At 41.7% G+C, this 26333-nt stretch overlaps 1 protein-coding gene across 1 annotated transcript; it reads right to left on the reverse strand.

Moving 5' to 3' along the window:
- On the reverse strand, nucleotides 1–25444 carry LOC135541069 (dihydropyrimidinase-related protein 2-like). The gene is made up of 14 exons (XM_064967200.1): nucleotides 25144–25444; nucleotides 19150–19238; nucleotides 17764–17948; nucleotides 17237–17401; nucleotides 16990–17051; nucleotides 15527–15607; nucleotides 15366–15434; nucleotides 6469–6589; nucleotides 5836–5992; nucleotides 5113–5254; nucleotides 4692–4862; nucleotides 3980–4159; nucleotides 3656–3845; nucleotides 1–2950 (listed from the first exon to the last, which is right to left on the reverse strand). The coding sequence occupies exons 1-14, from the start codon at nucleotides 25183–25185 to the stop codon at nucleotides 2859–2861; spliced, it is 1746 nt and encodes a 581-aa protein (XP_064823272.1). The 5' UTR covers nucleotides 25186–25444; the 3' UTR covers nucleotides 1–2858.
- Between the last annotated feature and the right edge of the window lie 889 nt (nucleotides 25445–26333).

Consider the following 26333-nt stretch of genomic DNA (forward strand, 5'->3'; position numbering starts at 1 on the left):
TCAATTGTTTTATGTTTTATTTGTATGTTTAAAACCATTTAAGTCAACACTGATAGTATCCAACGTCGGCAGAATAAGTATTTCAAAATCCCAAAACATACATGTTCAACAGTTTATCACAAGATGGGAGGGCAACGACAGTGCTAAAAATCAGAAATAAAAAAACAAACACTATAGGAAACCTCCCCACCGGCAATTTACTTACAACACATAGCTTGGCATAACAACCTATACCTGACAAGGCAAGGAGGAGGAAAGAATACAATACTTGTACAGTATACAGAGAACTGGTCAGAGAAATGAGGAGCCTACTGTAATAGTCCCTACCGTTCACAGTGTCGAGTGAGTGGTTAATAAACAAGGGCTTGTGTTCTAGTGTAACATTGTTCATACTCTGATGCGTGGCACTAACAGTAAGGTCTAATGTGAATAGGTAAGAGGGTAACCCAAGTGATGATGGAGCGAACACCTGTTAGAAGTGGCTCCCATCGTCAACACTCACATGGCTAAGAGGAGGTGCTATTCTAGTGACTCCAACAATAAGGACAGGAGTCAAACCACTTCATTAGTGTAAATAATTGATTTCATCATCATAGCTTTTTTTCAATGGATCTCAAAGCACTACATGTACTAGCTTGGTCACTGACAGTGCTTAACAGGTATTTTTCATAAATACATGGTTCTTAAAGCATACTATCAATCAATACTTTATAGAATAGGCAGGCAAGTGATATTGAACAAACATTCTGAAAAAACAACAAAAACAAACATATCAAATACAAATCAACATTGCATTTCCACAGATTCACCTTTTGCACTTTAGCAGATAGAAAACGAAGACCCGTGTCATGTAATAGCTGACTCTGCTCCCCCGTAAAGTAGTTTCAAAGCTTGAATTGCTGTGGTTGAGTGGAAAAAGTAGGCACCACCATCTTCACATACACAGCATTGATCAAATAGCACCTGGTGCAGAGAGGTTGTTAGGGGCAACCTTCTATCGAGCATGGCTGTCAGTGTCATAAGAAAATAAACAGCAGTGTGATTATAGGAAGCCTGGTGTCTCTGCGACCTTTAACTTCAGACAGCTCGTGAAAAGAGAAGAAAATGGTGGAAAAAGAGGCAATGTCTCGGCAGTTTTTTTAGGGGGGGGTGAAGGTTCTCCCTGCTGCCATGTATTGTGCATGCTTTGTGTCAAAGGTGTTCAGACTGAGGGGAGTGAGGAGATGAATGGTTTAACCATCTCCCTTGACTTCTGCGCATTCCATCAGCAGACAAGCTAAGATCTAAGAGTCAATATTTCAGATTACAGTAATGTTTTAGCTCTTAACACGATCAAAAATGTATAATATTAACAACAAAAACATTACAACAATACAAAAAGTGCAGCAAAGGAAGATAGAATTTAATTTGTTCAGCTGAAAGTTCTGTTGTAATACTGACCAGAAAGACAGGCTATGGAAGGACAATAACTAGAACTCACAGCTGTTTTAAAATCATACAAATACTGCAAACTGACTTAGTGAGGTAAAAACGTAATCCGAGTTCCTTCAACAACACTATTTTACAGCCTCAAATGTAAAAACATTTGTGAAACCTTCCATTTACTTATAGGATGGAAGAAAAACAATAACCAATGTACTATAGTTAAATATGGCATGTGTCTGACAGTGATCTAATGCAATGGCTCACTTCTTGGAATCAGAAGTGATTCTTCTTGTTTGGTGTCAAACCAAGAATGCCCTTCAATAGGACGATGTAAAAAAAAGGACCTAAAAGTGTTATTTGGCTGTTCCTATAGGATAACTATTTTTGGCTCCAAATAGAACCCTTTCGGTTCTAGAAAGATGGTTCTAAATGGAACCAAAAAGGGTTCTCCAATGAGGACAACCACAGAACCCATTTGAAAACCTTTTTTCTAAGAGTGTAGATACATCAAATGCCACAAGACCACAATCCACAGCTCCTCTTGTACAATTAAAAGCCAAAATGTAATCAAAGACTAAACTTAAATTGTGTGTGTGTATATATATATATATATATATATATATATATATGAGTTAACAATACATTAGGAACACCTGCTCTTTCCATGACAGACTGGCAAGGTGAAAGCTATGATCCCTTATTGATGTGACTTGTTAAATCCACTTCAATTGCTGTAGATGAAGTTGAGGAGCCAGGTTAAATAAGGATTTCTAAGCCTTGAGACAATTGAGACATGGATTGTGTATGTTTGCTGTTAATGGGGTGAATGGGCAAGACAAAAGTGCCTTTGAACTGGGTATGGTAGTAAATGCCAGGTGTACTTTTTCACGCTCAACAGTTTCCTGTGTGTATCACGAAAGGTCCACCACCCAATGGACATCAATCCAACTTGACACAACTGTGGGAAGCATTGGAGTCAACATGGGCCAGCATCCCTGTGGAACGCTTGACACCTTGTAGAGTCCATTTCCCAACAAATAGAGGTTGTTCTGAGGGCAAAAGGGGGTGCAACTCAATATTAGGAAGGTGTTCCTAATGTTTTGTACACTCAGTGTATATACATAAAAACATCAAGAACTCTCTAAATTCACTTGACTCTTCCTTTAAAAAAAATGAAAAGATTGCATATGGCATGTAGTTAATACAAAACAAAACATTGAGTGCTATTTCTTTTTTTTTTCTTTGAATGAGGTGGCAGAGCGGTTAAGTATGGATGAAGATGGATGGAGTGTTTTTGACCACCAGCTTGCAGTTAAGTCAGGGAGACGGGACCACAATAGATGAAGCTTTGTTGGTTGTGATGGTTGGTCTAGGAGCTGAGGTGGATCCTCCTGCTCCGCTCCTCTCCTCCCTAGCTTAACTGACAGTAGAGCTTAACCCAGGCTGGTGATGTTGGACCTACCACCAGGGGGCGCGGCAATGCGCTGGGTGTTGCGGCGGGGAATGTTATCATCAACTTGCGCACCTGGGCATGAGAGAGAAGAGAAAAGAAAGTCAGTTACACTACATGACCAAAAGTATGTGGACACCTGTTCGTCGAACATCTCATTCCAAAATCATGGACATTAATATGGAGTTGGTCCCCCCCTTTGCTGCTGTAACAGCCTCCACTCTTATGTGAAGGCTTTCCACTAGAAGTTGGAACATTGTTCCAGGGACTTCCTTCCATTCAGCCACATGAGCATTAGTGAGGTCGGGCACTGATGTTGGGCGATTAGGCCTGGCGCGCACTCTGTGTTCCAATTCATCCCAAATGGGTTTGATGGGGTTGAGGTCAGGGCTCTGTCAAGTTCTTCCACACTGATCTCGACAAACCATTTCTATATGGACCTTGCTTTGTGCATGGGGGCGTTGTCATGCTGCCACAAAGTTGAAGCACAGAATAGTCTAGAATGTCATTGCATGCTGTAGCATTAAGATTTCCCATCACTGGAACTAAGGTGCCTTGCCTGAACCATGAAAACCAGCCCTAGACCATTATTCCTCCTCCACCAAACTTTGCAGTTGGCAATATGCATTGTGGCAGGTAGTGTTCTCCAGGCATCTGCCAAACCCAATATGGTACAATTTCAGGCCAAATGATAATACTTGTGTGCTTACACATCTTAGTATTATGCTATTCCTACTGATATTCCATGTGGAGCTGTGAGAAACGTTGAGCTGTACTGACCAGACAAGCTGAAGCCAGACTGGTGCAGGTTACGGACGGGCTGGGGAGCCTGCTGCTGCTGTTGCTGCTGCTGCTGCAGCTTGGTTGGAGAGGTCTTCACCGAGGTGACCGGGGTCATGACCTTAGGTGTCACATTCTCACACACTGGCCCGTCATAGAGACCCCTGGGGACCCCACTCAGCTCCGTCAGCTGGGAGGACAGAAAGACAGACGAGAACAGCATCAGTTCGGCTGTTCAAGTTCATCACTGTCAGTGAGAATGGTAATTAACAATCAACAATCTTTATTCTATTCAATGTCAGTTTCACTGCACTATAGGCTCACCCTGCTGCGAGCCTTTATCCTCCTGTAGACATGGTCAGGGAAGGGCTTGCGGTTCACATAGCGCCCACAGCCCTCAGTGGTATGGAGGTTGCCCTCTTCCAACACTATTTTGCCCTGGCTGACCACCACCAGTGGAGCTCCACGCACCTCGGTGCCTTCGAAGATATTATACTCCACAGCCTGCAAAAGAAGAGCTCTGATGAGAAGAGTTTCAAATACACTGACAAAGTACAAGAGGGCAAATCACAGAGAAAGACAGCACTTACTCTACTTTCACATGCACATTGCAAACCCCAAAAAACATTTCAAAGACTTGAGGCCTTTTTCCATATGAACTTTAGTCTAGGCCCTTATATATTCAATGAATTGTGCCAGCATGGTAACTGTGGCATTCAGCTGACATCATCAGGAGAAACTAGTGCTGATGTAGCCAGCTAGCTCCTCTAAATGAAAGAAAGCAGTGACTCATTGAGGGATAACTCAGGCCCTGTCTGCATGAGCTGTTCTCTAACAAGTCATTTCAGGTCAGTAGATTTTACTTAATGGTTTGTCTCAACGCTTCGTAGGAAAAAGGCTTCAATGTTACATATGAAAATGTGGAAGAATTGTTTGATCCAAACTGAGTCCTACATGCAGTAGGTGGGACTAAAACCATGTATAAACACCACGGTTATGATATGGTTAGTACAGTGTGGGTTGGCCAGGCTCTCACCAGGTTGTGACTCTTGGCAGAGATGACCTTGCTGACGTCTGGGTCCCAGAGGACCAGGTCGGCGTCAGAGCCCACTGCAATGCGGCCCTTACGGGGGTACAGGTTGAAGATCTTAGCTGCGTTGGTGCTGGTCACAGCCACAAACTGGTTCTCGTCCATTTTTCCAGTCACCTAAGGGAATCAGAAGAAAAGGCATTGTCACTTCCTGACTAACAAGACAGCTGCAAACGTTCACTTGAACAACTGAGAACCCCTTGATGACATGAATGACTGCGGCACAAACTGGGAAAGTAAATGCATTGTTAATTCTACAAAATCTATATTTACATAGACAGGATCAATTTGAAAGAAGCATGTTTGATTGTGGTATGTTTTGATTGTAGGAAAACCAGCAGAAAAAGGTCAGTAGAATGTGCCTCACCACACACTTGTCCCAGATGAGAGAGAGTCTCTCCTCAGTGCCGTTGGTGCCTTCTGGGATGAGGGTGAAGTTGTCTTTGCCCACAGCACGCTGAGAGGTGTGGAACGTGCAATGAGCACTACCAGTCACCTGCAGGTCACCACTGGAGAGGAACAAAGGATGGAGGGAGAGAGAGAATGAGACACTCCACTCATAGGTCTTACGCTTGCATGTTTTGTCTTGAGTAATATGACTTTCCATGGGCCTTATTTATCAACCATGCAGTTAACCCACTGTTCCTAGGGCGTCATTGAAAATAAGAATTTGTTCTTAACTGACTTGCCTAGTAAAATAAAGGTAAAATAAAAAAAATGCGATCTCCTCTTAGGGACTTTAGCATAGTCATTTGGATTGTTTTTCTTTACTATTTAAAATCAACTGAATAGTAAAGTGTGAAGAGTGGCAAAGACTGCCCGAGAGAATGTGCACGGGGGGGAATTCATGTTCAAGTCTGAAAGAGTAGAAACATCAAGGTATTTGCGTGGAGATACACACACACTTTTCAAAAATCGATAAATACCAACCTTTGCGGGAAAACTGGATTTTTTTTTTACCTTTACTAAATGAAGCCCCAGGAGGCTAGAATGACATATCACCTTCTGGTGGAGGATGTGTGTAAGTAACACATGATTACTGCATATCTCTGTGTTAAGTAGAGGTACATAGTGTAAATGGAGCACCTACCAGGAGAGCAGTGAGTTGAGATAATCAGGGGTGGTGGGGTCAGGGCTGAGGGGTGGGGAGGTGACGAAGGCAGCTGCCTTGGCCCAGTTCTTACTCCAGTAGTGGGTTCCGTCTGTGCCCAGGCTGGCAGAGATAGGCTCTCCATACACCACAGCACCTAGAGTACCACAGAACACAGCAAAACACCAGGTCAGAGGGCTTGAGCCCTGTCTCCAAAGCAGGACTGATTTACAAGGGGAATCATTTATATGCAATTTTATATTTAGTGTACCTTAAAACGGACGGGTAGCCTAGCAGTTAGGACTGCTGAGCCAGTAACCGAAAGGTTGCTGGTTTAAATCCCTGAGCCGATTAGGTGAAAAATCTGTCAATGTTCCCTCTTAACCCTTATTGCTTCAGGATCGCTGTCAATAATGGCAGATCCTTGGCTCTGACCACACTCTCCAGGGGTTTCTCAGGGGCAATGGGGTATGCAAAAAAAGAATTTCCAATTCGCACGTGTGAAATAGGACAAATGTAAGCACACACATTACTATTATTAAACAGTAGTTACGATACACAAACCACAGAGAGCAATCAATAGAAAACATGTTACAGTAGTCCATCACCACACTTCTTTCTCTTTACTATTACCCTTTTTCCTGGCCAGGGCGATGACATCAGCAGCACTCTTGCTCATCACCTTGGTGATGTAGAGGGGGCAGTTGGTCTGATTGGCCACAGTGACTGACCGGTTGACTGCTTCTGCCTCCACCTACACAACAGAAACAGACACAGAGAAAGGGAGTTCAGACCAGACTCAGTGACCTTCATGTTGAGTTATTGACTTCTTCACTGCTGCAGCATTTACCAAAATGCTGAGTAGGCATTCTGGAAGAAGCAAGCTTAGGAAAAAAAACTCAAGAGACTTGACTCTCACATTCGCTGTTCAGTTATTTCTGTAGTGAGTTCTGTTAAAGTTTGCTTTTTAATAACCAAATCTCTAAATAGCATGTCATAGAAAAACCCAGACACTTATTTTTGCAATTTAACTTTTTATATACTGCAACCAGCGATTCACTTTCTCTTCCTTGTTGTGGAGTACAGGGGCTCCGAAAAAGCATGAACAAAGGCTCCAAAAACACAAAAATAAGTCATTTTAGAAAACGCAAACGTTCCCAGTATAGTCATGCAGGTCTTTAGATGTTGTACACATTAAATCATGTAATTCTGAACTTTATCCGCAATGGTATATTCCATTTCATTGCGACTGAAGCTTTTCCCCCATCCAGCATTTCCATTCACTGTGTAACCTGCTGCTAGAACGAACGGAGAAGTATAGCTCGAGTCGCAATAAAATGGAATATAATGTTGCGGATAAAGTTCGGAATGACACAATTTTATGTGTACATCATCTAAAGACCTGCATTGTTAACTGAGAGCGTTTGCGTTTCTAAAATGACTTATTTTGGTGTTTTAGGAGCTTTTGTTCATGTTTATTCAGAGCACCTGTACTGCGCAACGAGGAATAGAAAGTGAATCGCTGGTTGTGGTACATTTCCAAACATTTTTTTTGTTATATCGCAAAGAAAAGTGTCTGGTCATCCGGAAGCCCAAGGCAAAAAAAGAAGATTCTTGGAATCATCTAGTTTGAACGACTTAGTAACAAAAAGTTGTTTGAACAAGATACTAAGTTGTTTTAATGACTTATTATCTTGTTTGAACGACTTAATTGTTATCTTGTCTAATTAGGCCTAATTTGTTATGCTGCTTGTCAGACTGTGTAATGGTTGCTGCAGCCCTTCATTCACTGATTTGATCGATTGATATGATTTTTAATTGACAGTTCTTTGATAGCCTAAAGCAGGGCTGCTTTTGAATGCCAGAGCATGTAAGTGGACAAATGTGGAGCAAGGAGCAGAGCGTAATTAGAACAGATTTTTTTTAAAATGCTGTTGGCCTTCTCTCCTGCTCCAGTGTCGCTGTAGCCAACTCTCATGCTGCAATTTCCCTCTGGTACTGCTCAGCAACAAACTCTGGGCCTGCTCTGCGTAGCATTTTTTGTTTCTTTATCACTATTCTTTTAATTAGGGCTACTCGGTTGTAATTATTTAGTCTACCCCACCCACAGTAAATCTATTTAATATTCTACTTTCTGTAGTTTCTATTTTGAAGGACTTCAAATATATTAAGGCTGTTTAAGGTGGGCAAAACATAAGCTACTGTAAAATGTAAATCAATTTAATAAAGCAAAAATATCAGAAAAAAATAACTAATGGCCAGTATCAGCTTCTTTTTTAAATGAGAATAAACAATAGAAAACTGCAGCGGTCAAATGATTTGCACACAGAAGCAAGCACCAATAAGCTTCATATGAGCATTGAGCATTGGATATTTGCTCTACGATTTAAATATCATTATTATTATTATTATAAAAGAAAGAAAGAAAGAAAAATACACATGTAAAAGCTTAATTACATAAAGGATTATTACTGGGAATATATACATAATATAAAGAAGAAAAAGGAGAATGGAATATATATGAGAAGCCTCTAATTAAAAAAATACATGGATACTATTTCAAAACATTTTTTACAATTTCTTAGTGTCTATTATGCATTATTCTTATTCTTATTTTGATTGGAGAAAGAAAACAGGTAAACGGCCAGTATGGTGCAATAAACTTTGCATTCGGAAGGTATTCAAACCCCACGAATGTATCCACATTTTGTTACGTTACAGCCTTATTCTAAAATTGATTAAATTGAAAAAACTGAAATATTGCAATTACATAAGTATTCAGACCCTTTACACAGCACTTTGTTGAAGCACCTTTGGCAGCGATTACAGCCTCAAGTCTTCTTGGGTATGACGCTACAAGCTTCAGAGATGTTCTATCGGGCTCAAGTACGGGCTCTGGCTGGGCCACTGAAGGACATTCAGAGGCTTGTCCCGAAGCCACTCCTGCATTGTCATCAAATCAAAATCAAATTTATTGGTCACATACACGTGTTTAGCAGATGTTATTGCGGGTGTAGCGAAATGCTTGTGTTTCTAGCTCCAACAGTGCAGTTATATATGACAAGCAATATCTAACCATTTTACAACAATACACACAAATCGAAGGAATGGAATTAAGAATATATACATATTTGAATGAGCAATGTCAGAGCGGCATAGACTAAGACACAGTAGAATAGGATAGTGTGGTGCCAGGAAAATAACCTCACTCAAACGTCAACAAAACAAAGGAGATGATCATGGCCCTCACCTCCCTTTAGGCTGTCTCGTGATTGTTGGTAATCAGGCCTACTACTGTTGTGTCGTCTGAAAACTTGGTGATTGAGTTGGAGGTGTGCGTGGCCACGCACTCATGGCTAAACAGGGAGTACAGGAGGGGGCTGAGTACGCACCCTTGTGGGGCCCCAGTGTTGAAGATCAGCGAAGTGGAGGTGTTGTTTCCTACCTTCACCACCTAGTGGAGGCCCGTCAGGAAGTCCAGGACCTAGTTGCACAGGGCAGGGTTCAGACCCAGGGCCTAAAACTTAATGATGAGCTTGGAGGATACTATGGTGTTGAATGCTGAGCTATAGTCAATGAACAGCATTCTTACATAGGTATTCCTCTTATCCAGATGTGATAGGGCAGTGTGAAGTGCGATGGCGATTGCATCGTCTGTGGATCTATTGGGGCAGTAAGCAAATTCAAGGGGGTCTAATGTGCCAGGTAAGGTAAAGGTGATATGATCTTTGACTAGTCTCTCAAAGCACTTCATGATGACAGAGGTGAGTGCTACGGAGTGATAGTTATTTAGTTCAGTTACCTTTGCTTTCTTGGGTACAGGAACAATGGTGGCCATCTTGAAACATGTGGAGATAGCAGACTGGGATAGGGAGAGATTGAATATGTCCGTAAACACTCCAGCCAGCTGGTCTGCGCATGCTCCGAGGACGCGGCTATGGACGCCGTCTGGGCCAGCAGCCTTGCGAGGGTTAATACGCTTAAATGTCTTACTCACGTCGGCCACGGAGAAGGAGAGCCCACAGTCCTTGGTAGCAGGCTGTGTCAGTGGCACTGTGTTATCCTCAAAGTGGGCAAAAAAAGGTGTTTGGCTTGTCCAGAAGCAAGACGTTGGTGTCCACGACGTGGCTGGTTTTCCCTTTGTATTCCGCGATTGTCTGTAGACCCTGCCACATACGTCTCGTGTCTGAGCCATTGAATTGCGACTCCACTTTGTCTCTATACTGACGTTTTGTCTGTTTGATTGCCTTACAGAGGGAATAACTACCCTGTTTGTATTCTGCCATGTTCGCACATTCAGTTTTGCACGAATGCTGCCATCTATCCACGGCTTCTAGTTAGGGTCGTTTTTAATAGTCACAGTGGGTACAACATCTCCTATACACTAAACTCAGTTACCGTATCAATGTAATCATCAATGTCATTCTCAGATGCTACCCGGAACCCGCTACCCAGTGATCAAAAATAATCTTGAAGCGTGGATTACGAATGGTCAGACCAGCGTTGAATAGTCCTTAGCACGAGTACATCCTGTTTGAGTTTCTGCCTATAGGAAGGGAGGAGCAAAACGGAGTCATGATAAGATTTGCTGAAGGAAGTTGAAGTGGCAATAGTCAAGTGTTTGAACAGCGCAAGTACTGCAGTCAAAGTGTTGACAGAACTTCAGTAGCATTTTCCTCAAATTTGCTTCATTAAAATCCCTAGCTTCAATAAATGCAGCCTCAGGATATGTGGTTTCCAGTTTGCATAAAGTCTAGTGAAGTTATTTTATGGGCTGTTGTGATATCGGCTTGAAGGGGAATATACACGGCTGTGACTATAACCAAAGATAATTCTCTTGGGAGGTAATACGGCCGTCATTTGATTGTGAGGTATTGTAGGCTGAGTGAACAAAAGGACTTGAGTGTCTGTATGCTATCACAATCACACCATGAGTAGTTAATCATGGAACATATACCCCCGCCCTTCTTCTTCGCGGAGATATTTATTGCTGTCAGCACGATGAATTGAGAACCCATCAGACAGTATATCCAGAGAGAGCCATGTTTCTGTGAAACAGAGTTTGTTACAATCCTTGATGTCTCTCTGGAAGGAAATCTTCTCCCTGAGCTCATCAACTTCAATATCCAAAGACTGAACATTAGAGAGCAATATACTCGGATGCGGGTGTTGTGTGCGCCTAGAAGTCCACTCCGAATACCTCTTCTCCGCCGGCGGTGTTTTGGATGAGCCTCTGGAATCAGTTTAATTGCCCTGGGGGGTAAGAACAAAGGATCCAATTTGGTAAAGTCATATTCCTGGTCGTAATGCTGGTGAGTTACCGCCACTCTGATATGCAAAAGTTCTTCCCGGCTGTCTGTAAATCACACAAAACAAATCTGGGCAAATAATGTAAGAAACACATAAAAAACAAAATAGTAAAAAGTTGCCTAGGGGCTGGAAGCATGGCGGTCCTATCTATCGGCGCCATGTGCTTAAAGTCGTTGTCCTGTTGGAAGGTGAACTTTCTGCCCAGTCTGACGTCTTGAGCGCTCTGGAGCAGGTTTTCATCAAGGATCTCTCTGTACTTTCAGTGGCAGGGACTGCTCTGTTAATCTTTCCCTCGATCCTGGCAAATTTCCCAGTCGCCTCCACTGAAAAACATTCCCACAGCATGATGCTGCCACCACCATGCTTCATCGTGGGGATAGTACTCCGCTAATCTTTTCCTCGATCCTGACTAGTCTCCCAGTCCCTGCCACTGAAAAACATCCACACTGCATGTTGCTGCCACCACCATGTTTCACCGTAGGGATGGTGCCATGTTTCCTCCAGACGTGACGCTTGGCATTCAGGCCAAAGAGTTCAATCTTTGTTTCATCAGACCAGAGAATCTTGTTTCTCATGGTCTGAGAGTTCTTTAGGTGCCTTTTGGCAAACTCACAAAAGTGGGCTGTCATGTGTCTTTTACTGAGGAGTGACTTCCGTCTGGCCACTCTCATAAAGGCCTGCTTGGTGGAGTGCTGCAGAGATGGTTATCCTTCTGGAAGGTTCTCCCATCTCTCTGTCAGTGTTTATCGGTTTCTTGGTCACCTCCCTGACCAAGGCCCTTCTCCCACGATCACTCAGTTTAGCTGGGCGGCCAGCTCTAGGAAGCTCTGGCTTGGTTTTTGGAAGCTCTGGCTTGGTTTTTGCCTTTTCAAAACACCCAATCAACTGAATTTACCACAGGTGTGCTCCAATCAAGTTGTAGAAACATCTTAAGGATTATCAAGGCTTTCGACTCTGTCAATCAACACATTCTTATCGGCAGACTCAACAGCCTTGGTTTCTCAAATGACTGCCTCGTCTAGTTCACCAACTACTTCTCAAACAGAGTTCAGTGTGTCAAATTGGACGCGTGCTGTCCGGACCTCTGGCAGTCTATGGGGGTGCCACAGGGTTAAATTATCGGACCGGCTCTTTTCTCTGTATACATCAATGATGTCGCTCTTGCTGCTGGTGATTCTCTGATCCACCTCTATGCAGACGACACCATTCTGTATACTTCTGGCCCTTCTTTGGACACAGTGTCCAAACTGAACTCCAGACGAGCTTCAACGCCATACAACACTCATTCCGTGGCCTCCAACTGCTCTTAAATGCAAGTAAAACTAAATGCATGCTCTTCAACCGATCACTGCCCGCACCTGCCTGCCCGCCCGTCCAGCATCACTACTCTGGACGGTTCTGACTTAGAATATGTGGACAACTAAAAATACCTAGGTGTCTGGTTAGACTGTAAACTCTCCTTCCAGACTCACATTAAGCATCTCCAATCCAAAATTAAATCTAAAATTGGCTTCCTAATTCGCAACAAGCATCCTTCACTCATGCTGCCAAACATATTCTCGTAAAACTGATCATCCTACCGATCCTTGACTTCGGCGATGTCATTTACAAAATAGCCTCCAACCCTCTACTCAGCAAATTGGATGTAGTCTATCACAGTGCCATCCGTTTTGTCAGCAAAGCCCCATATACTACCCACCACTACGACCTGTATGCTCTCGTTAGCTGGCCCTCGCTTCATATTCGTCGCCAAACCCAGTAGCTCCAGGTCATCTAGTCTTTGCTAGGTAAAGCCCTGACTTATCTCAGCTCACTGGTCACCATAGCAGCACCCACCCATAGCACACGCTCCAGCAAGTATATTTCACTGGTCAACCCCAAAGCCATTCCTCCTTTGGCTGCCTTTCCTTCCAGTTCTCTGCTGCCAATGACTGGAACGAATTGCAAAAGTCACTGAAGCTGGAGACTTATATCTCCCTCACTAACTTTAATCAGCTGTCAGAGCAGCTTACAGATCATTGCACCTGTACATAGCCCATCTGTAAATAGCCCACCCAACTTTGCTTTATCTTGACCAGGTCGCAGTTTTAAATGAGAACTTGTACTCAACTGGCCTACCTGGTTAAATAAAGGTGAAATAAAGAAATATATTTTTTAAATTACCTCACTCGCTGCTGCAGCGGGGAGATTACCGAGAGGTGGGGGAGGGGCGGAACAAAGAGGCCGGAGATCGGGCACAAGTGATGGGTGCACACACACTCAGCCGAGCGGGCACAAACAGGGAAGTCGATAAAAATCAAACAAAAGTCGCTGAGGCAGCCTTAATAAGTAGCTACATTTGTCGCTATACTTTTTTGTCAATAAAAGTCACTGGAGGGGTCTGAAAACTCGTTAAATCTAGCTGCAAAGTTGGCAACACGGGATGAGGAGATGTGAATGGGAGCTAAGTTAGTCGCTCATCCAATCGTAGCAGTAGGATCAAGTTATAACCCGTCTATTTCTTGACAGAGAGCTGAACTGGCCAATTGAGCTGTTTCGAGTTTCGTCCTGGCAGCTGAGTGGTTTCAAGATGCGGCCTGACAGCTAAAAAAATAAAGAATCCTGATCACTGAAAATGACAAATTATAGTTTCATAAACATCTGTGATCACAAATCATGACGTTATGTTGGACCCATTTGTATTGAATATGTGATTTTATATTCTCAAACTAACAGCAGTGCCATTATGATGTCCTTCCATACAGGCGTGACATGCTGTAGTGATGTTTCTATGAGAATGTTGTTGATCAGTAGGATAATATCAGTCCCAAATGGAAGGCAAACCTATTTGTTTGTCATCTGAAGCATCAGACTCCACCAATCAGTCAAAACAAGCTCAATAACTCAATGTATGCACACATTCCTATTGAATATACATTCACCTGTTCTGTGAGTAAGCCTATTGTATGGCATCTTGATTTACCTAGTTAATTAAGAGATTTACCTTCCAAATAAAATGATTGTCATCAACATTTTCAAATTTAATGATATAAAATATCGGCCTACTTTACCGGCAAAAATTGGTATCGGAATCAGCCCTAAAAAAAATCCACATCGCTCGTTCTCTAGTGTATTCTCTCCAGCAGTGAAGTGTAGGCATATGACTATGTAGCTTTGTGACACTGTCCTACTGGACTCTGTGCCGGTCCCTATTGTATGTTGAAATCTCATTATCTTCCTGCAGATGACAGTATTGTGTCATGACCTGAGGGCCTACTTGTTTTCATTATCTCACCTGTCTTTATAATAATAATAATAATAATAATATTTCATTTGTAAAGCGCATTTCCCATGCTTAATGCGCATGTGAAGCTTATTGGCGTTTGCTTCTGTGCGCAAATCATTTGAATGCTGCAGTTTGAGATTATTTATTCACTTTTATTTATGAAAAGAAGCTGATACTGGCCTTTATTATTTACGGTTTATTTCTGATATTTTAGATTAATTAAATTGATTTATTTACATTATGGTGTTCCTATTCCAAGAAAAACAAAAATATGTTTTACAGTCACCTATGGATTGCCTACCTAAAACATCCCTGAATACATTTAGTCATTTAAAATAGAAACTACATATCCTAATGTTAAAGTAGAATATAAACTAGATATAGGCTACTCTGGGTGGGGTCGGCTAAATAATTACAACCAAATAGACCTAATTAAAAGAACGGTGATAAAGGAAACAAAAAATGCTAGGCAGGGCAGAGCGAAATTGAAGCGGGAGAAAATCTGCTCAAATTACGCTCTGCTCCTCGCTCAACACTCGCCCACTTACATGCTCAGGATAAAGCAGGGCTGCTGTTGAATGCCAATAAAAAACCGTCAATTAATAATGCAGCAACCATTACATGGTCTGACAAACTGCATAACAAATTAGGTCTAATTAGACAAAACAACATGCATATATTTTTTTTACTAACTTGTTCAAACAAGATAATTAATAGAGTCTAAGTTCTTATTTTATTTTGCCAAGGGCTTCCATTTGGACCCATACATAACATGAGATTTACATAAAAAAAATTGAGATTTGTTTGTAAAAAAGCAACATTCTCCTGTAACATCATATATCACCCTTCCCTTCCCATCATATTCTTGCTTTCCATGTAAAACAACCAAAGGAACACTTCAAGTTCAAGTAGAAGACTAATAGAAGCACAGCACTTGGCCAGAGGTCGTAGTTACCTCCTCCGGGCGGCTCAGCACGTGACCCTCAGGGCCAGTGATGCCCAGCTCCAGGATCTTACGCTGCTCCTGCAAACACATCAGACAACAGTGTCAGTGGCTTGGCCTGTGGAGACAGCAAACTGGGACAAGGTAAAAGGATTTATTAGAAGTTCTGTTACCTCGGCAATGATGTCCCCGTTCTCTGCGTGCACCTGAGCGATTGCTCCCAAGTTTCTGATGACATTGAACACCTCGTACATCTACAGGAAGAGGAAAGCATCCACAAGAAACTCAGGCAATCTTTCAGCACGTGTTACAAGAGTCATCCCCAGTGGCAATCCTAACCACTAACCGGCCTGTGCTGAGTGGGAAAACTCAATACAGTGCCATTAACAAAGCTTTCCCAGAAATACATGTGCAACGTGAGAGAGATCAATCACCCCACAGTAAGACAATCCTTCCTTATCTAGCAGTCAGATAGCAGTAGATATTCCAGAGGAGGTGAAGAAGGCTTCAATAATCTCATAATTGTTGGAGCAGTGTTCCGCATAAATCCATGCAAATCCCCCATTGACATCACCTACTTTTTACACGTACTAATCTCAAATTAGGTTTCAGCCTTCAAAGAGTTTCTAAGCAATGGGTAACACTTTACTTGACACGCAGTGCCATAACATGGTCATAACCATTAACTAATGTCATAACAGCTGATATAACTTGTCATAATATGGTCATAACATTATCATAACCCATATTTACACCTGTTGTGACATATATTGCATTATTTTATGGCTGGTTATGACACTTACATAAGAGTGTCAAAACCCACACTTATTCAAACTAGTTTTTTTCCCTGCCAATAAGTTCCCTTTCGTTTTAAAGTTTGTTTCTTAAATCCTTTGTTGTTGTAATAATTTATTTATAGTCGTGCTTTATTCATCATATTTTAAATAACTTTATGACCATACTGTGTCACTTTACTTGGACTAAGAAAATACACTTTATTACACTGTCAAAAAGCATTATGACCTTAATAATCATACAAGCCAGATAGGCCTATCTCGTACACGCCCTTATATCAGTCATCAGTCAAAAAGAGGGTGTCTTGTCCTGCTGCTGAAATCTGTTCCTGCATTCATCTCAGTCATCAGCAACAGAGCATTGGGATAAGCTGCATGTCTGACATCAATGTGTACACAATTACAATGACAATTTAATATGGTCAACAACAGAAAAATAGATAACATAAAGATACTGTTGACACAGACTATGGTGTAATGGAATGTTTTTGCTTTGTGTGGTAGGTTTTTACACTCTTATGTAGGTGTCATAACCAGCCATAAAATAACACAATATATATCATGACAAATCTAAATATGTGTGTCATGACAGTGTTTCTGAACATATTATAACAGGTTATGACATATTATAACAGGTTATGACATTTTATGACATGGTTATGACGCTGGATGTCAAGTAAAGTGTTGCCAAGCAAGATCATACAGAATATAATTTCATGCAATGCATTTACGCAAAGTGCAATGCAATCACAACTTTAAATGCATGCACAAGCCTCCACAAATGTTGACTCCTCCATCCGTCGCCAGTAAATCATACCAATCTGAAATGCTTCAAATCGTACCTGGGAGTCGGAAAGTTGGAAAACATCCTTATAAGCCAAATAGACCAGGAAAGAGTTGACACCTAAAGATAGAAAACTTATGAGCAATAGTAGCAATAGTCAAAGGGTTAGCAAAGGGAGAGGAAAGGACAGTCACAGGAAGGAAATACACCACAAGGAGAGTCTTAGTAGAAATCATAGCTCCCCCACCTCAACTGACATGAGTGAATGGGTGACAATGGTTTGTGTAATTGTGTTAGTTGCGTACCGTGGTCCTTCACCAGGCTCTCCATCTCCTCCTGCATGCCCTTGTGCCAGTTAGTGATGTCCACATGCAGGGAGTAGTCACAGCAGGACTTGCTGTCGGCCCATTCCCTCCACTGGTTGAACGCTGCCACCAGGCTCACACCAGGTTCTGGAACCACATGATCAACTACACACACACACACACACACACACACACACACACACACACACACACACACACACACACACACACACACACACACACACACACACACACACACACACACACACACACACACACACACACACACACACACACACACACACACACACACACACACACACACACACCATTGTCATTGAAACCACCTTAGCAGTAACATTATCACGTTTTACAGAAGGCATAATGTTCAAAACCATGAGGCAACATGAACATCTGCAAAGGGTAAATTAGTAACAAATGTTTTGGCTGGTTGATATCGGTATTTCAGAATCTAGGGGTGTCTGTAAAGTGTGTCATTGGGGATGAAGCATTTCATTAGTACATACCTATCATGGTGGTTCCCCCAGCCAAAGCAGCGCGGGTGCCCTGGTAGAAGTCATCTGCTGACACCATGCCCCTGTCTGGCATCTGGAAGCGTGTGTGCACATCTATGCCCCCGGGCATCACCATGCGTCCATGGGCATCAATGATCTTCACCCCACCAGGAACTATCAGGTTCTCTCCAATTTGCCTGGAGAAGAAATGTATTAAGAGAGGGAGAAACCAGAAATGATCAAAGTCATTACAAAATAAGATTTAAAAAATTCCCCATAAATATATCCCCATAAAAATAAAGGGAACACTAAAATAGAACATCCTAGATCTGAATGAATGAAATATTCTTATTAAATAATTTTTTCTTTTTTGCCATAGTTGAATGTGCTGACAACAAAATCACACAAAAATTATCAATGGAAATCAAATTTATCAACCCATGGAGGTCTGGATTTGGAGTGACACTCAAAATTAAAGTGGGAAACCACACTACAGGCTGATCCAACTTTGATGTAATGTCCTTAAAACAAGTCAAAATGAGGCTCAGTAGTGCTTGTGGCCTCCATGTGCCTGTTTGACCTCCCTACAACGCCTGGGCATGCTCCTGATGAGGTGGCGGATGGTCTCCTGAGGGATCTCCTCCTAGACCTGGACTAAAGCATCCGCCAACTCCTGGACAGTCTGTTGGTAGATGGAGCGAGACATGATGTCCCAGATGTGCTCAATTGGATTCAGGTCTGGGGAACGGGCGGGCCAGTCCATTGCATCAATGCCTTCCTCTTGCAGGAACTGCTGACACACTCCAGCCACATGAGGTCTAGCATTGTCTTGCATACTCCACGTCTCCTGATGTGATAAGAGCGTCTGCTAAATGACTTAAATGTAAATGTAATGTAAATGTACTGGCCTGTCTCCTGGTAGCGCCTCCATGCTCTGGACACTACGCTGACAGACACAGCAAACCTTCTTGCCACAGCTCGCATTGATGTTCCATCCTGGATGAGCTGCACTACCTGAGCCACTTGTGTGGGTTGTAGACTCCGTCTCATGCTACCACTAGAGTGAAAGCCCCGCCAGCATTCAAAAGTGACCAAAACATCAGCCAGGAAGCATAGGAACTGGGAAGTGGTCTGTGGTCACCACCTGCAGAACCACTCCTTTATTGGGGGGTGTCTTGCTAATTGCCTATAATTTCTACCTGTTGTCTATTCCATTTGCACAACAGCATGTGAAATGTATTGTCAATCAGTGTTGCTTCCTAAGTGGACAGTTTGATTTCACAGAAGTGTGATTGACTTGGAGTTACATTGTGTTGTTTAAGTGTTCCTTTATTTTTTTGAGCAGTGTATATAGCCAACAAAAGTGCCAACAATGGCGCTCAAACAAATAAGACTTACTTGATGACTCCATCCTCGATATAGATGTCAGCAAGGAAAGACTGGTCATCATTTACAATCTTTCCACATTTGATAAGGAGACGATCACTCTGTGAGAAGAGACAGAATTTAATTTGTGACTTAATTGTGTTAACAGCAGTGAGCACCACAACCCATTGATGATAGATTTAAAAAGCATACTTCATATTGGACAAATTTGTCATGAAAGGTAAGATAGCTAATACTCAACCCCAGCACATCCATCCAGGAGAGCATCAACAGAACCTAACTGAATAGAAGCACATCAGAGGCATACCATAAGGGACTAAAAAGCTCCACACAAGGATAGAGTCCGTAGTATGCATTCCTGTATAAAACAGCATGAGGGCTTGGCCAAGACATGGCCATTGTCTTGTCTGCCAAGAAACCCCAACCAACAATGCATAAGCAGAGGTAAATCAGAAACAAAGTAACACCCAATTGTATTCAACAATATATTTTTAAGTGTTTTATCTAAATGGAAAAATTCAAACAAAAGGACACAGGCTTATGGCGACAATTTTCTTTATTTTTGTGATCCTTCTGCAAAGTTATCTTCTTAAGCAACAAGAGCTGTTTCTTTCTCTGTCAAACCCGCGATGCAGTTAAGGGGAATTCCGACACCTACTCAGAATGTCTCTACACTGAGTATACAAAACATTAAGAACACCTGCTCTTTCCATGACATAGACTGACAAGGTGAATCCAGGTGAAAGCTATGATCCCTTATTGATGTCACTTGTTAAATCCACTTCAATTAGTGTAGATGAAGGTGAGGAGCCAGGTTAAAGAAGGATTTTTAAGCCTTGAGACAATTGAGACATGGATTGTGTATGTTTGCTGTTAATAGGGTGAATGGGCAAGACAGATTTAAGTACCTTTTGAACAGGTTATGGTAGTAAGTGCCACTGGTTTGTGTCAAGAACTGCAACGCTGCTGGGTTTTCACACTCAACAGTTTCCTGTGTGCATCGAGAATGGTCCACCACCCAAAGGACATCCAGCCAACTTGACACAACTGTGGGAAGCATTAGAGACAACATGGGCCAGCATCCCTGGGGAACGCTTTCGACAAATTGCAGAGTTCATGCCCCCGACGAATTGAAGCTGTTCTGAGGGCAAATGGAGTGCAACTCAATATTAGGAAGGTGTTCCTAATGTTTGGTAATATCATGTGAGTACAGAAAATGTACAAAAAAAGTATGCACTCAATACTGTAAGTCGCGCTGGATAAGAGCGCTTGCTAAATGACTGAAATGTAAAAATGAGTACAAAGATTAGGCTAATGCCCAACAGAAAGGCCTTATTAAAGCAACCACTACTAAGACAACACTTGGCTTCTCCATTTTTACTAGGCTATTGGCCATATATTTCATATAGAATAAAGCTTTATGTGTTAAGTCATGACATATTCCACCCTGATCACAAACAGCTCAGATCTTGAGGGGTAGCCTTGTTCAGTCTGAGATGCAGGGCTGTGTAGAGTAGAGCATGACTTAATGGAAAACCAGGAGCATCCACTTAAGAGTAGGACAAATAATCCCATTTCCATCTGAGGAGAGCATTCTACTGTTGGCTCGGGCTGGCCTACTTCTCATCAGGCCTTCTCATCTGGCCTTCCTCTGGGAGTGTGGGCTGAGTAGCTACCTTAATGAGGCCGATAGAGGCTCATCCTTTCTCCAGACCATACAGCAGTCACAAGATGTAGAGTGTTAGTATCCCATAGCTAGCACACTGCCCTGAGCACTTTCACAATCAGACAGTGACCTACAGCCTACCACTAATAGTTGTGGTGGTCGCACAGAAGACTGAACAGGCCTCACAAAACTGCATTCTTCCAGCATGATCTAACAGTCTATTATCTTCAAATGGGTCAGTTGACTTCAGATTAGACCACATTTATACACTCAACCAGATAAAGGAAAATAACAGGCCTGAGTGCAGGGAATAAGGCAAATTGGTTCCAATATCCTGTTTCATATGTCTATGATAAACCATGAGTGATCTTGTCTTACTTATCTTTTATCTGTTCACCATCCATAGTAGAGGTCGACCGATTATGGTTTTTCAACGCCGATACCAATATCGATTATTGGAAGACCAAAAAAAGCCAATATCGATTAATCGGCTGATTTAAAAAAAAAAAAATATATATATATATATATATATATTTGTAATAATGGCAGTTACAACAATACTGAATGAACACTTTTATTTTAACATAATACATCAATAAAATCAATTTAGTCTTAAATAAATAATGAAACATGTTCAATTTGGTTTAAATAATGCAAAAACAAAGTGTTGGAGAAGAAAGTAAAATTGCAATATGTGCCATGTAAAAAAGCTAACGTTTAAGTTCCTTGCTCAGAACATGAGAACATATGAAAGCTGGTGGTTCCTTTTAACATGAGTCTTCAATATTCCCAGGTAAGAAGTTTTAGGTTGTAGTTATTATAGGAATTATAGGACTATTTCTCTCTATACCATTTGTATTTCATATACCTTTGACTATTGGATGTTCTTATAGGCACTATAGTATTGCCAGTGTAACAGTATAGCTTCCTTCCCTCTCCTCGCCACTACCTGGGCTCGAACCAGGAACACATCGACAACAGCCATCCTCGAAGCATTGTTACCCATCACTCCACAAAAGCCGCTGCCCTTTCAGAGAAAGGGGAACAACTACTTCAAGGTCTCGGAGCGAGTGACGTCACCGATTGTAACGCTATTAGCGCGCACCCTGCTAACTAGCTAGCCATTTCACATCGGTTACACCAGCCTAATCTCGGGAGTTGATAGGCTTGAAGTCATAAACAGCTCAATGCTCGAAGCACAGCGAAGAGCTGCTGGCAAACGCACAAAAGTGCTGTATGAATGAATGCTTACGAGCCTGCTGCTGCCTACCACCGCTCAGTCAGACTGCTCCATCAAATATCAAATCATAGACTTAATTATAACACACAGAAATACGAGCCATAGGTCATTAATGTGGTCAAATCCAGAAACTGTCATTTCAAAAACAAAACGTTAATTCTTTCAGTGAAATACGGAACCGTTCCTTATTTTATCTAACGGGTGGCATCCCTAAGTCTAAATATTGCTGTAACATTGCACAACCTTCAATGTTATGTCATAATTATGTACAATTCTGGCAAATGAATTCCTTTGTTAGGAATAAACGGTCTTCACACAGTTCGCAACGAGCCAGGCAGCCCAAACTGCTGCATACACCCTGACTGCTTGCACGGAACGCAAGAGAAGTGACACAATTTCCCTAGTTAAAAGAAATTCATGTTAGCATGCAATATTAACTGAATATGCAGGTTTAAAAATATATACTTGTGTATTGATTTTAAAGAAAGGCATTGATGTTTATGGTTAGGTACACATTGGTGCAACAACAGTGCTTGTTTCGCGAATGCGCTTGTTAAATCAACACCCGTTTTTGAAATAGGCTGTGATTCGATGAGAAATTAACAGGCACCGCATCGATTATATGCAATGCAGGAGAAGCTAGATAAACTAGTAATATCATCAACCATGTGTAGTCAACTAGTGATTGTTAAGATTGATTGTTTTTTATAAGATAAATTTAATGCTAGCTAGCAACTTACCTTGGATTCTTGCTGCACTCACGTATCAGGTAGTCAGCCTGCCATGCAGTCTCCTTGTGGAGTGCAATGTAATCGGCCACAATCGGTGTCCAAAAATGCCAATTACCGATTGTTATGAAAACTTGAAATCGGCCCTAATTAATCGGCCATTCCGATTAATCAGTCAACCTCTAATCCATAGTAATATCTTTATTATAGGCCTATTAGTAAATAAGATGGAATCAGCACCTAAAACAAGGATGCAATCAATGCAAACATTCATGATAGTGATTGATTCCACTGGGTATTCACAAGATGGAGTACATTGAGTACAGAACATAATCAGTAATGTTTTATGCAATGAGATTTACACAACTATGCAAAACACTGACTTACTGTGTTTTTATGTCTTGCCACTGAATCTCTTTATAAATACCTCACAAACAGAATGACTTCATGAGTCTCTGTCCCCCCTAACAGCACCAGCGGAGGTTAAATGAACTAGGCCTATTTCTATACATACAGTATCTCTGAGACTGACAACCTCAAGGGCAAGCATAGAATGTATTTATTTCATGGACAAGATGTTAACAATAAGCCTATGCTATAATTGTGGAAAATCTGAGAACTCCATGCTGTGCAAACGCTTGACACAGTGATGAAGTAAGAGGGAAATTAAATGCAACTATTGCCCATAGGAGGTATCCTGCCCATAAGAAGGCATCCTCCTGCCTTGTGTACAGTAAGCCCAGTTAAATGCTGAGCTGGATGGGCTCTGTGGATGGATGAGTAATCTTTGTGACACAGAAATTATTCTGTACCAAACACTCTCTTGGAAACATTTAGGCTACACCACAAACATTGGTCAATTGGTCTAGGTCAGGGATGGGCAACTTTGATGGGGGTGGGGGCCACAAAACAATCTAAACTCCGGGGCCGCAAACCCACATCCATACCCACACATGCCGTCAGAGCCACTCTGTCAATGCCATGTACATTAGCAGCATCCCATAACTTCTCTCTTTGCATTTGGTGGGCTGAGAGAGGAGTGCGCAAGTAACAGGGCCAAGGCCTAAACCCTATGTGATGTGAGTCAGCCCACACCACAATGAGGTGGTGCCACTGGAACAGTTGATGGGAAAACATCACATTGCTCTGTCCCCATTTTAAAGCCACAACACACTGATTGAGCCGTCTGTATGCAATGCCTGAGATGTCAGGTGCTTAGATAAGTCTGCTCCAGTTGTGAGGGAGAGCCGACAGCTGACTGAAAATACCTCCCCCCAATCCCAGTTCTCTTCCATGTTGCCCTTGCAGAAACAAAAAGGAACAGATCTCTAGAAGCATTTTCTTTCAATAATTCATATATTTTTGATAGGAACGCACGCAAATGTGTGGTTTGTGTTATTTGATTAAAGACATTAAAATGCCTAAATGTCATTACTGCATGTAGAGTATGGCAGCATACAGACAAAAGCTAGGCCTTCACAGCAGGTAGCCTAGTGGATAGAGCGTTGGGCCAGTAACCCGAAATGTAGCTAGATCGAATCCCCGAGCTGACAAGGTAATAATCTGTCATTCTTTCCCTGTAAAAGGCAGTTAACCCACTGTTCCTAGGCTCTAATTGTAAATAAGAATTTGTTCTGAACTGACTTGCCTAGTTAAATGTTAAAAAACAGTTTTACAGCAAGGATGGATTTAATCCAATGACCTACTTTTTATTAAAGGTTTTTGCCCTTTTAACTAAGGTTATGACCCCCTCCCTAAATGTCATCATGGCAAATCAACCCTTTGCTGTCTTGGGTTGATAAGACAAATTGTTGTGACAAATACATATGTATTCAATAAATGAATACATTTTCCCCAAAAAAACATTGTATTTTTGTTGCTGGGATTTTCCCCACATTTTAATTTATATTGTGGTATCCCCATAGTCTATAGCTACAGGATTACCAATAAGGCATTACAAGTATATTAGAATCAATCTGAATATAAGGATGGAAAATATAAAAGATGTGTCCCAATCATCTATTCTTGTTCCTGATCCTGTCGGCTGTGCTAAATCGTCTAACATGGTAGGATATGGAATGGCTAAAATATAGCATGCACACAATAAGATGAGCGTCTTGACGATTATTCCAATGACATGAGCGCATGAACTGGAGTTCCAATTATGACCAATTACCCTGCCTTTGTTGATTATTGCAAAGTAAGTGGTGACATTGCACTGGTATGAATGCCCCCCCATCCTCCTCCTCCTCAGATAGCGTGATAACTACAGCTAGCACAGTCTAGCTAGTCTAGTCCCTACGGCTAGTTTATTCATAGGAATAGATTTTACACAATATTGTTAAATTATGAGAATTTAAAACACTACTCACTGTAATGCGAGGTATATTTTTCTTTCCCTGGTATCCGGACATTTTAGCGGCGCGTTGTCAGCGTCCTCGATTATGGCTGTCACCTCACTGATGTTAGCTAGACCGCTAGCAATGAAAGGGATGGATGCTCGGATGCGATGAGACCAGTCGACGCCCAGACAAAATTGTCTCCGGCTATCGCCTGACTAAATTCGTGAAATCCGTTCCAACTAGGTTTGCTGAATGAATTTAAAATATCTGACAGCCTTTCCTCACGTTCCAATGCTGCGCCAAGCCTGTCCAGCAGTCACCAAGCGATAAGATAAACGGTGATGAGGGCAACCGTCACCGTGCATGCGCAATGCCCCACCCTGCCTCTCCACTCACCTGCTGCAGGCCAAGTCTGGAGGATGGATGGGAGGCTAGGAGTGACACGGATGCTTATTTGACTTGTCTGAAACAATGCAACTTCCTTTAATTAGAAAGGACAAGCAAAGTCGATTGACATGAGCGCCTGAACTGGCGTTCCATGTTTCACCAATTACCCTGCATTTGTTTATTATAGCAGTGCAAGTGGTGACATTACCAGTTCATACCAATGTAATAAACCTGAAATAAGCAAGATCTTTTCTCAGATAAAATATTTTTCTCAAAACACACACTGCATTATATAATTATCTTTTGAACAATTAATTATTACAGATACAACCCCTGTATGGCAGTCTAGACTGAGTAGGTGTAGAAATTATCCTTTCATGTATAAGTGGTGACTAATGAGAGTAATGAGGAAAAGGCCCACACACTAATATCCCTGTACCACCTCTATTGGTGGTATAGGAACAATCTACTGTCAGGTTTAAATGTGTTACACCTTTGATTGAAACCACTTGTGTATTTAGTAATATACATAGTGTGTGGAAGCCTTATGGATTAAATGCTGTTATGTTTCATCAAACAATATGACAGTCAGGTGTGAATGTTGATTTAATTAATTCGGGATGTATTGTGCATATTCTGTTTAATTTAATGTAATATAAATGCAATTAGATTGCTTTTAAAATGAGGAAATAAGCCATTCACTCATACGCATAGCCATGTGGCCAAGTAGCAGTTTGTCCATACATACAGTGCATTCAGAAAGTATTCAGACCCCTTCCCTTTTTCACATTTTTATGTTACAGCCTTATTCTAAAATGGATTCAATTATTTTC

The sequence above is a fragment of the Oncorhynchus masou genome, chromosome 1 (genome assembly GCF_036934945.1).
Source record: "Oncorhynchus masou masou isolate Uvic2021 chromosome 1, UVic_Omas_1.1, whole genome shotgun sequence".
Taxonomy (NCBI): domain Eukaryota; kingdom Metazoa; phylum Chordata; class Actinopteri; order Salmoniformes; family Salmonidae; genus Oncorhynchus; species Oncorhynchus masou.

Bases quoted from the DNA above. Each gene is read 5' to 3' on its own strand.
- LOC135541069 (XM_064967200.1), bottom strand. From the start codon at position 25,185: ATGTCCGGATACCAGGGAAAGAAAAATATACCTCGCATTACA. The intron at 17,052-17,236 runs GTACGCAACTAA...TTCTATCTTTAG, and splicing joins GAGCCTGGTGAAGGACCACG to GTGTCAACTCTTTCCTGGTC. The intron at 15,435-15,526 runs GTAACAGAACTT...ATGTGTTTGCAG, and splicing joins ACGGGGACATCATTGCCGAG to GAGCAGCGTAAGATCCTGGA.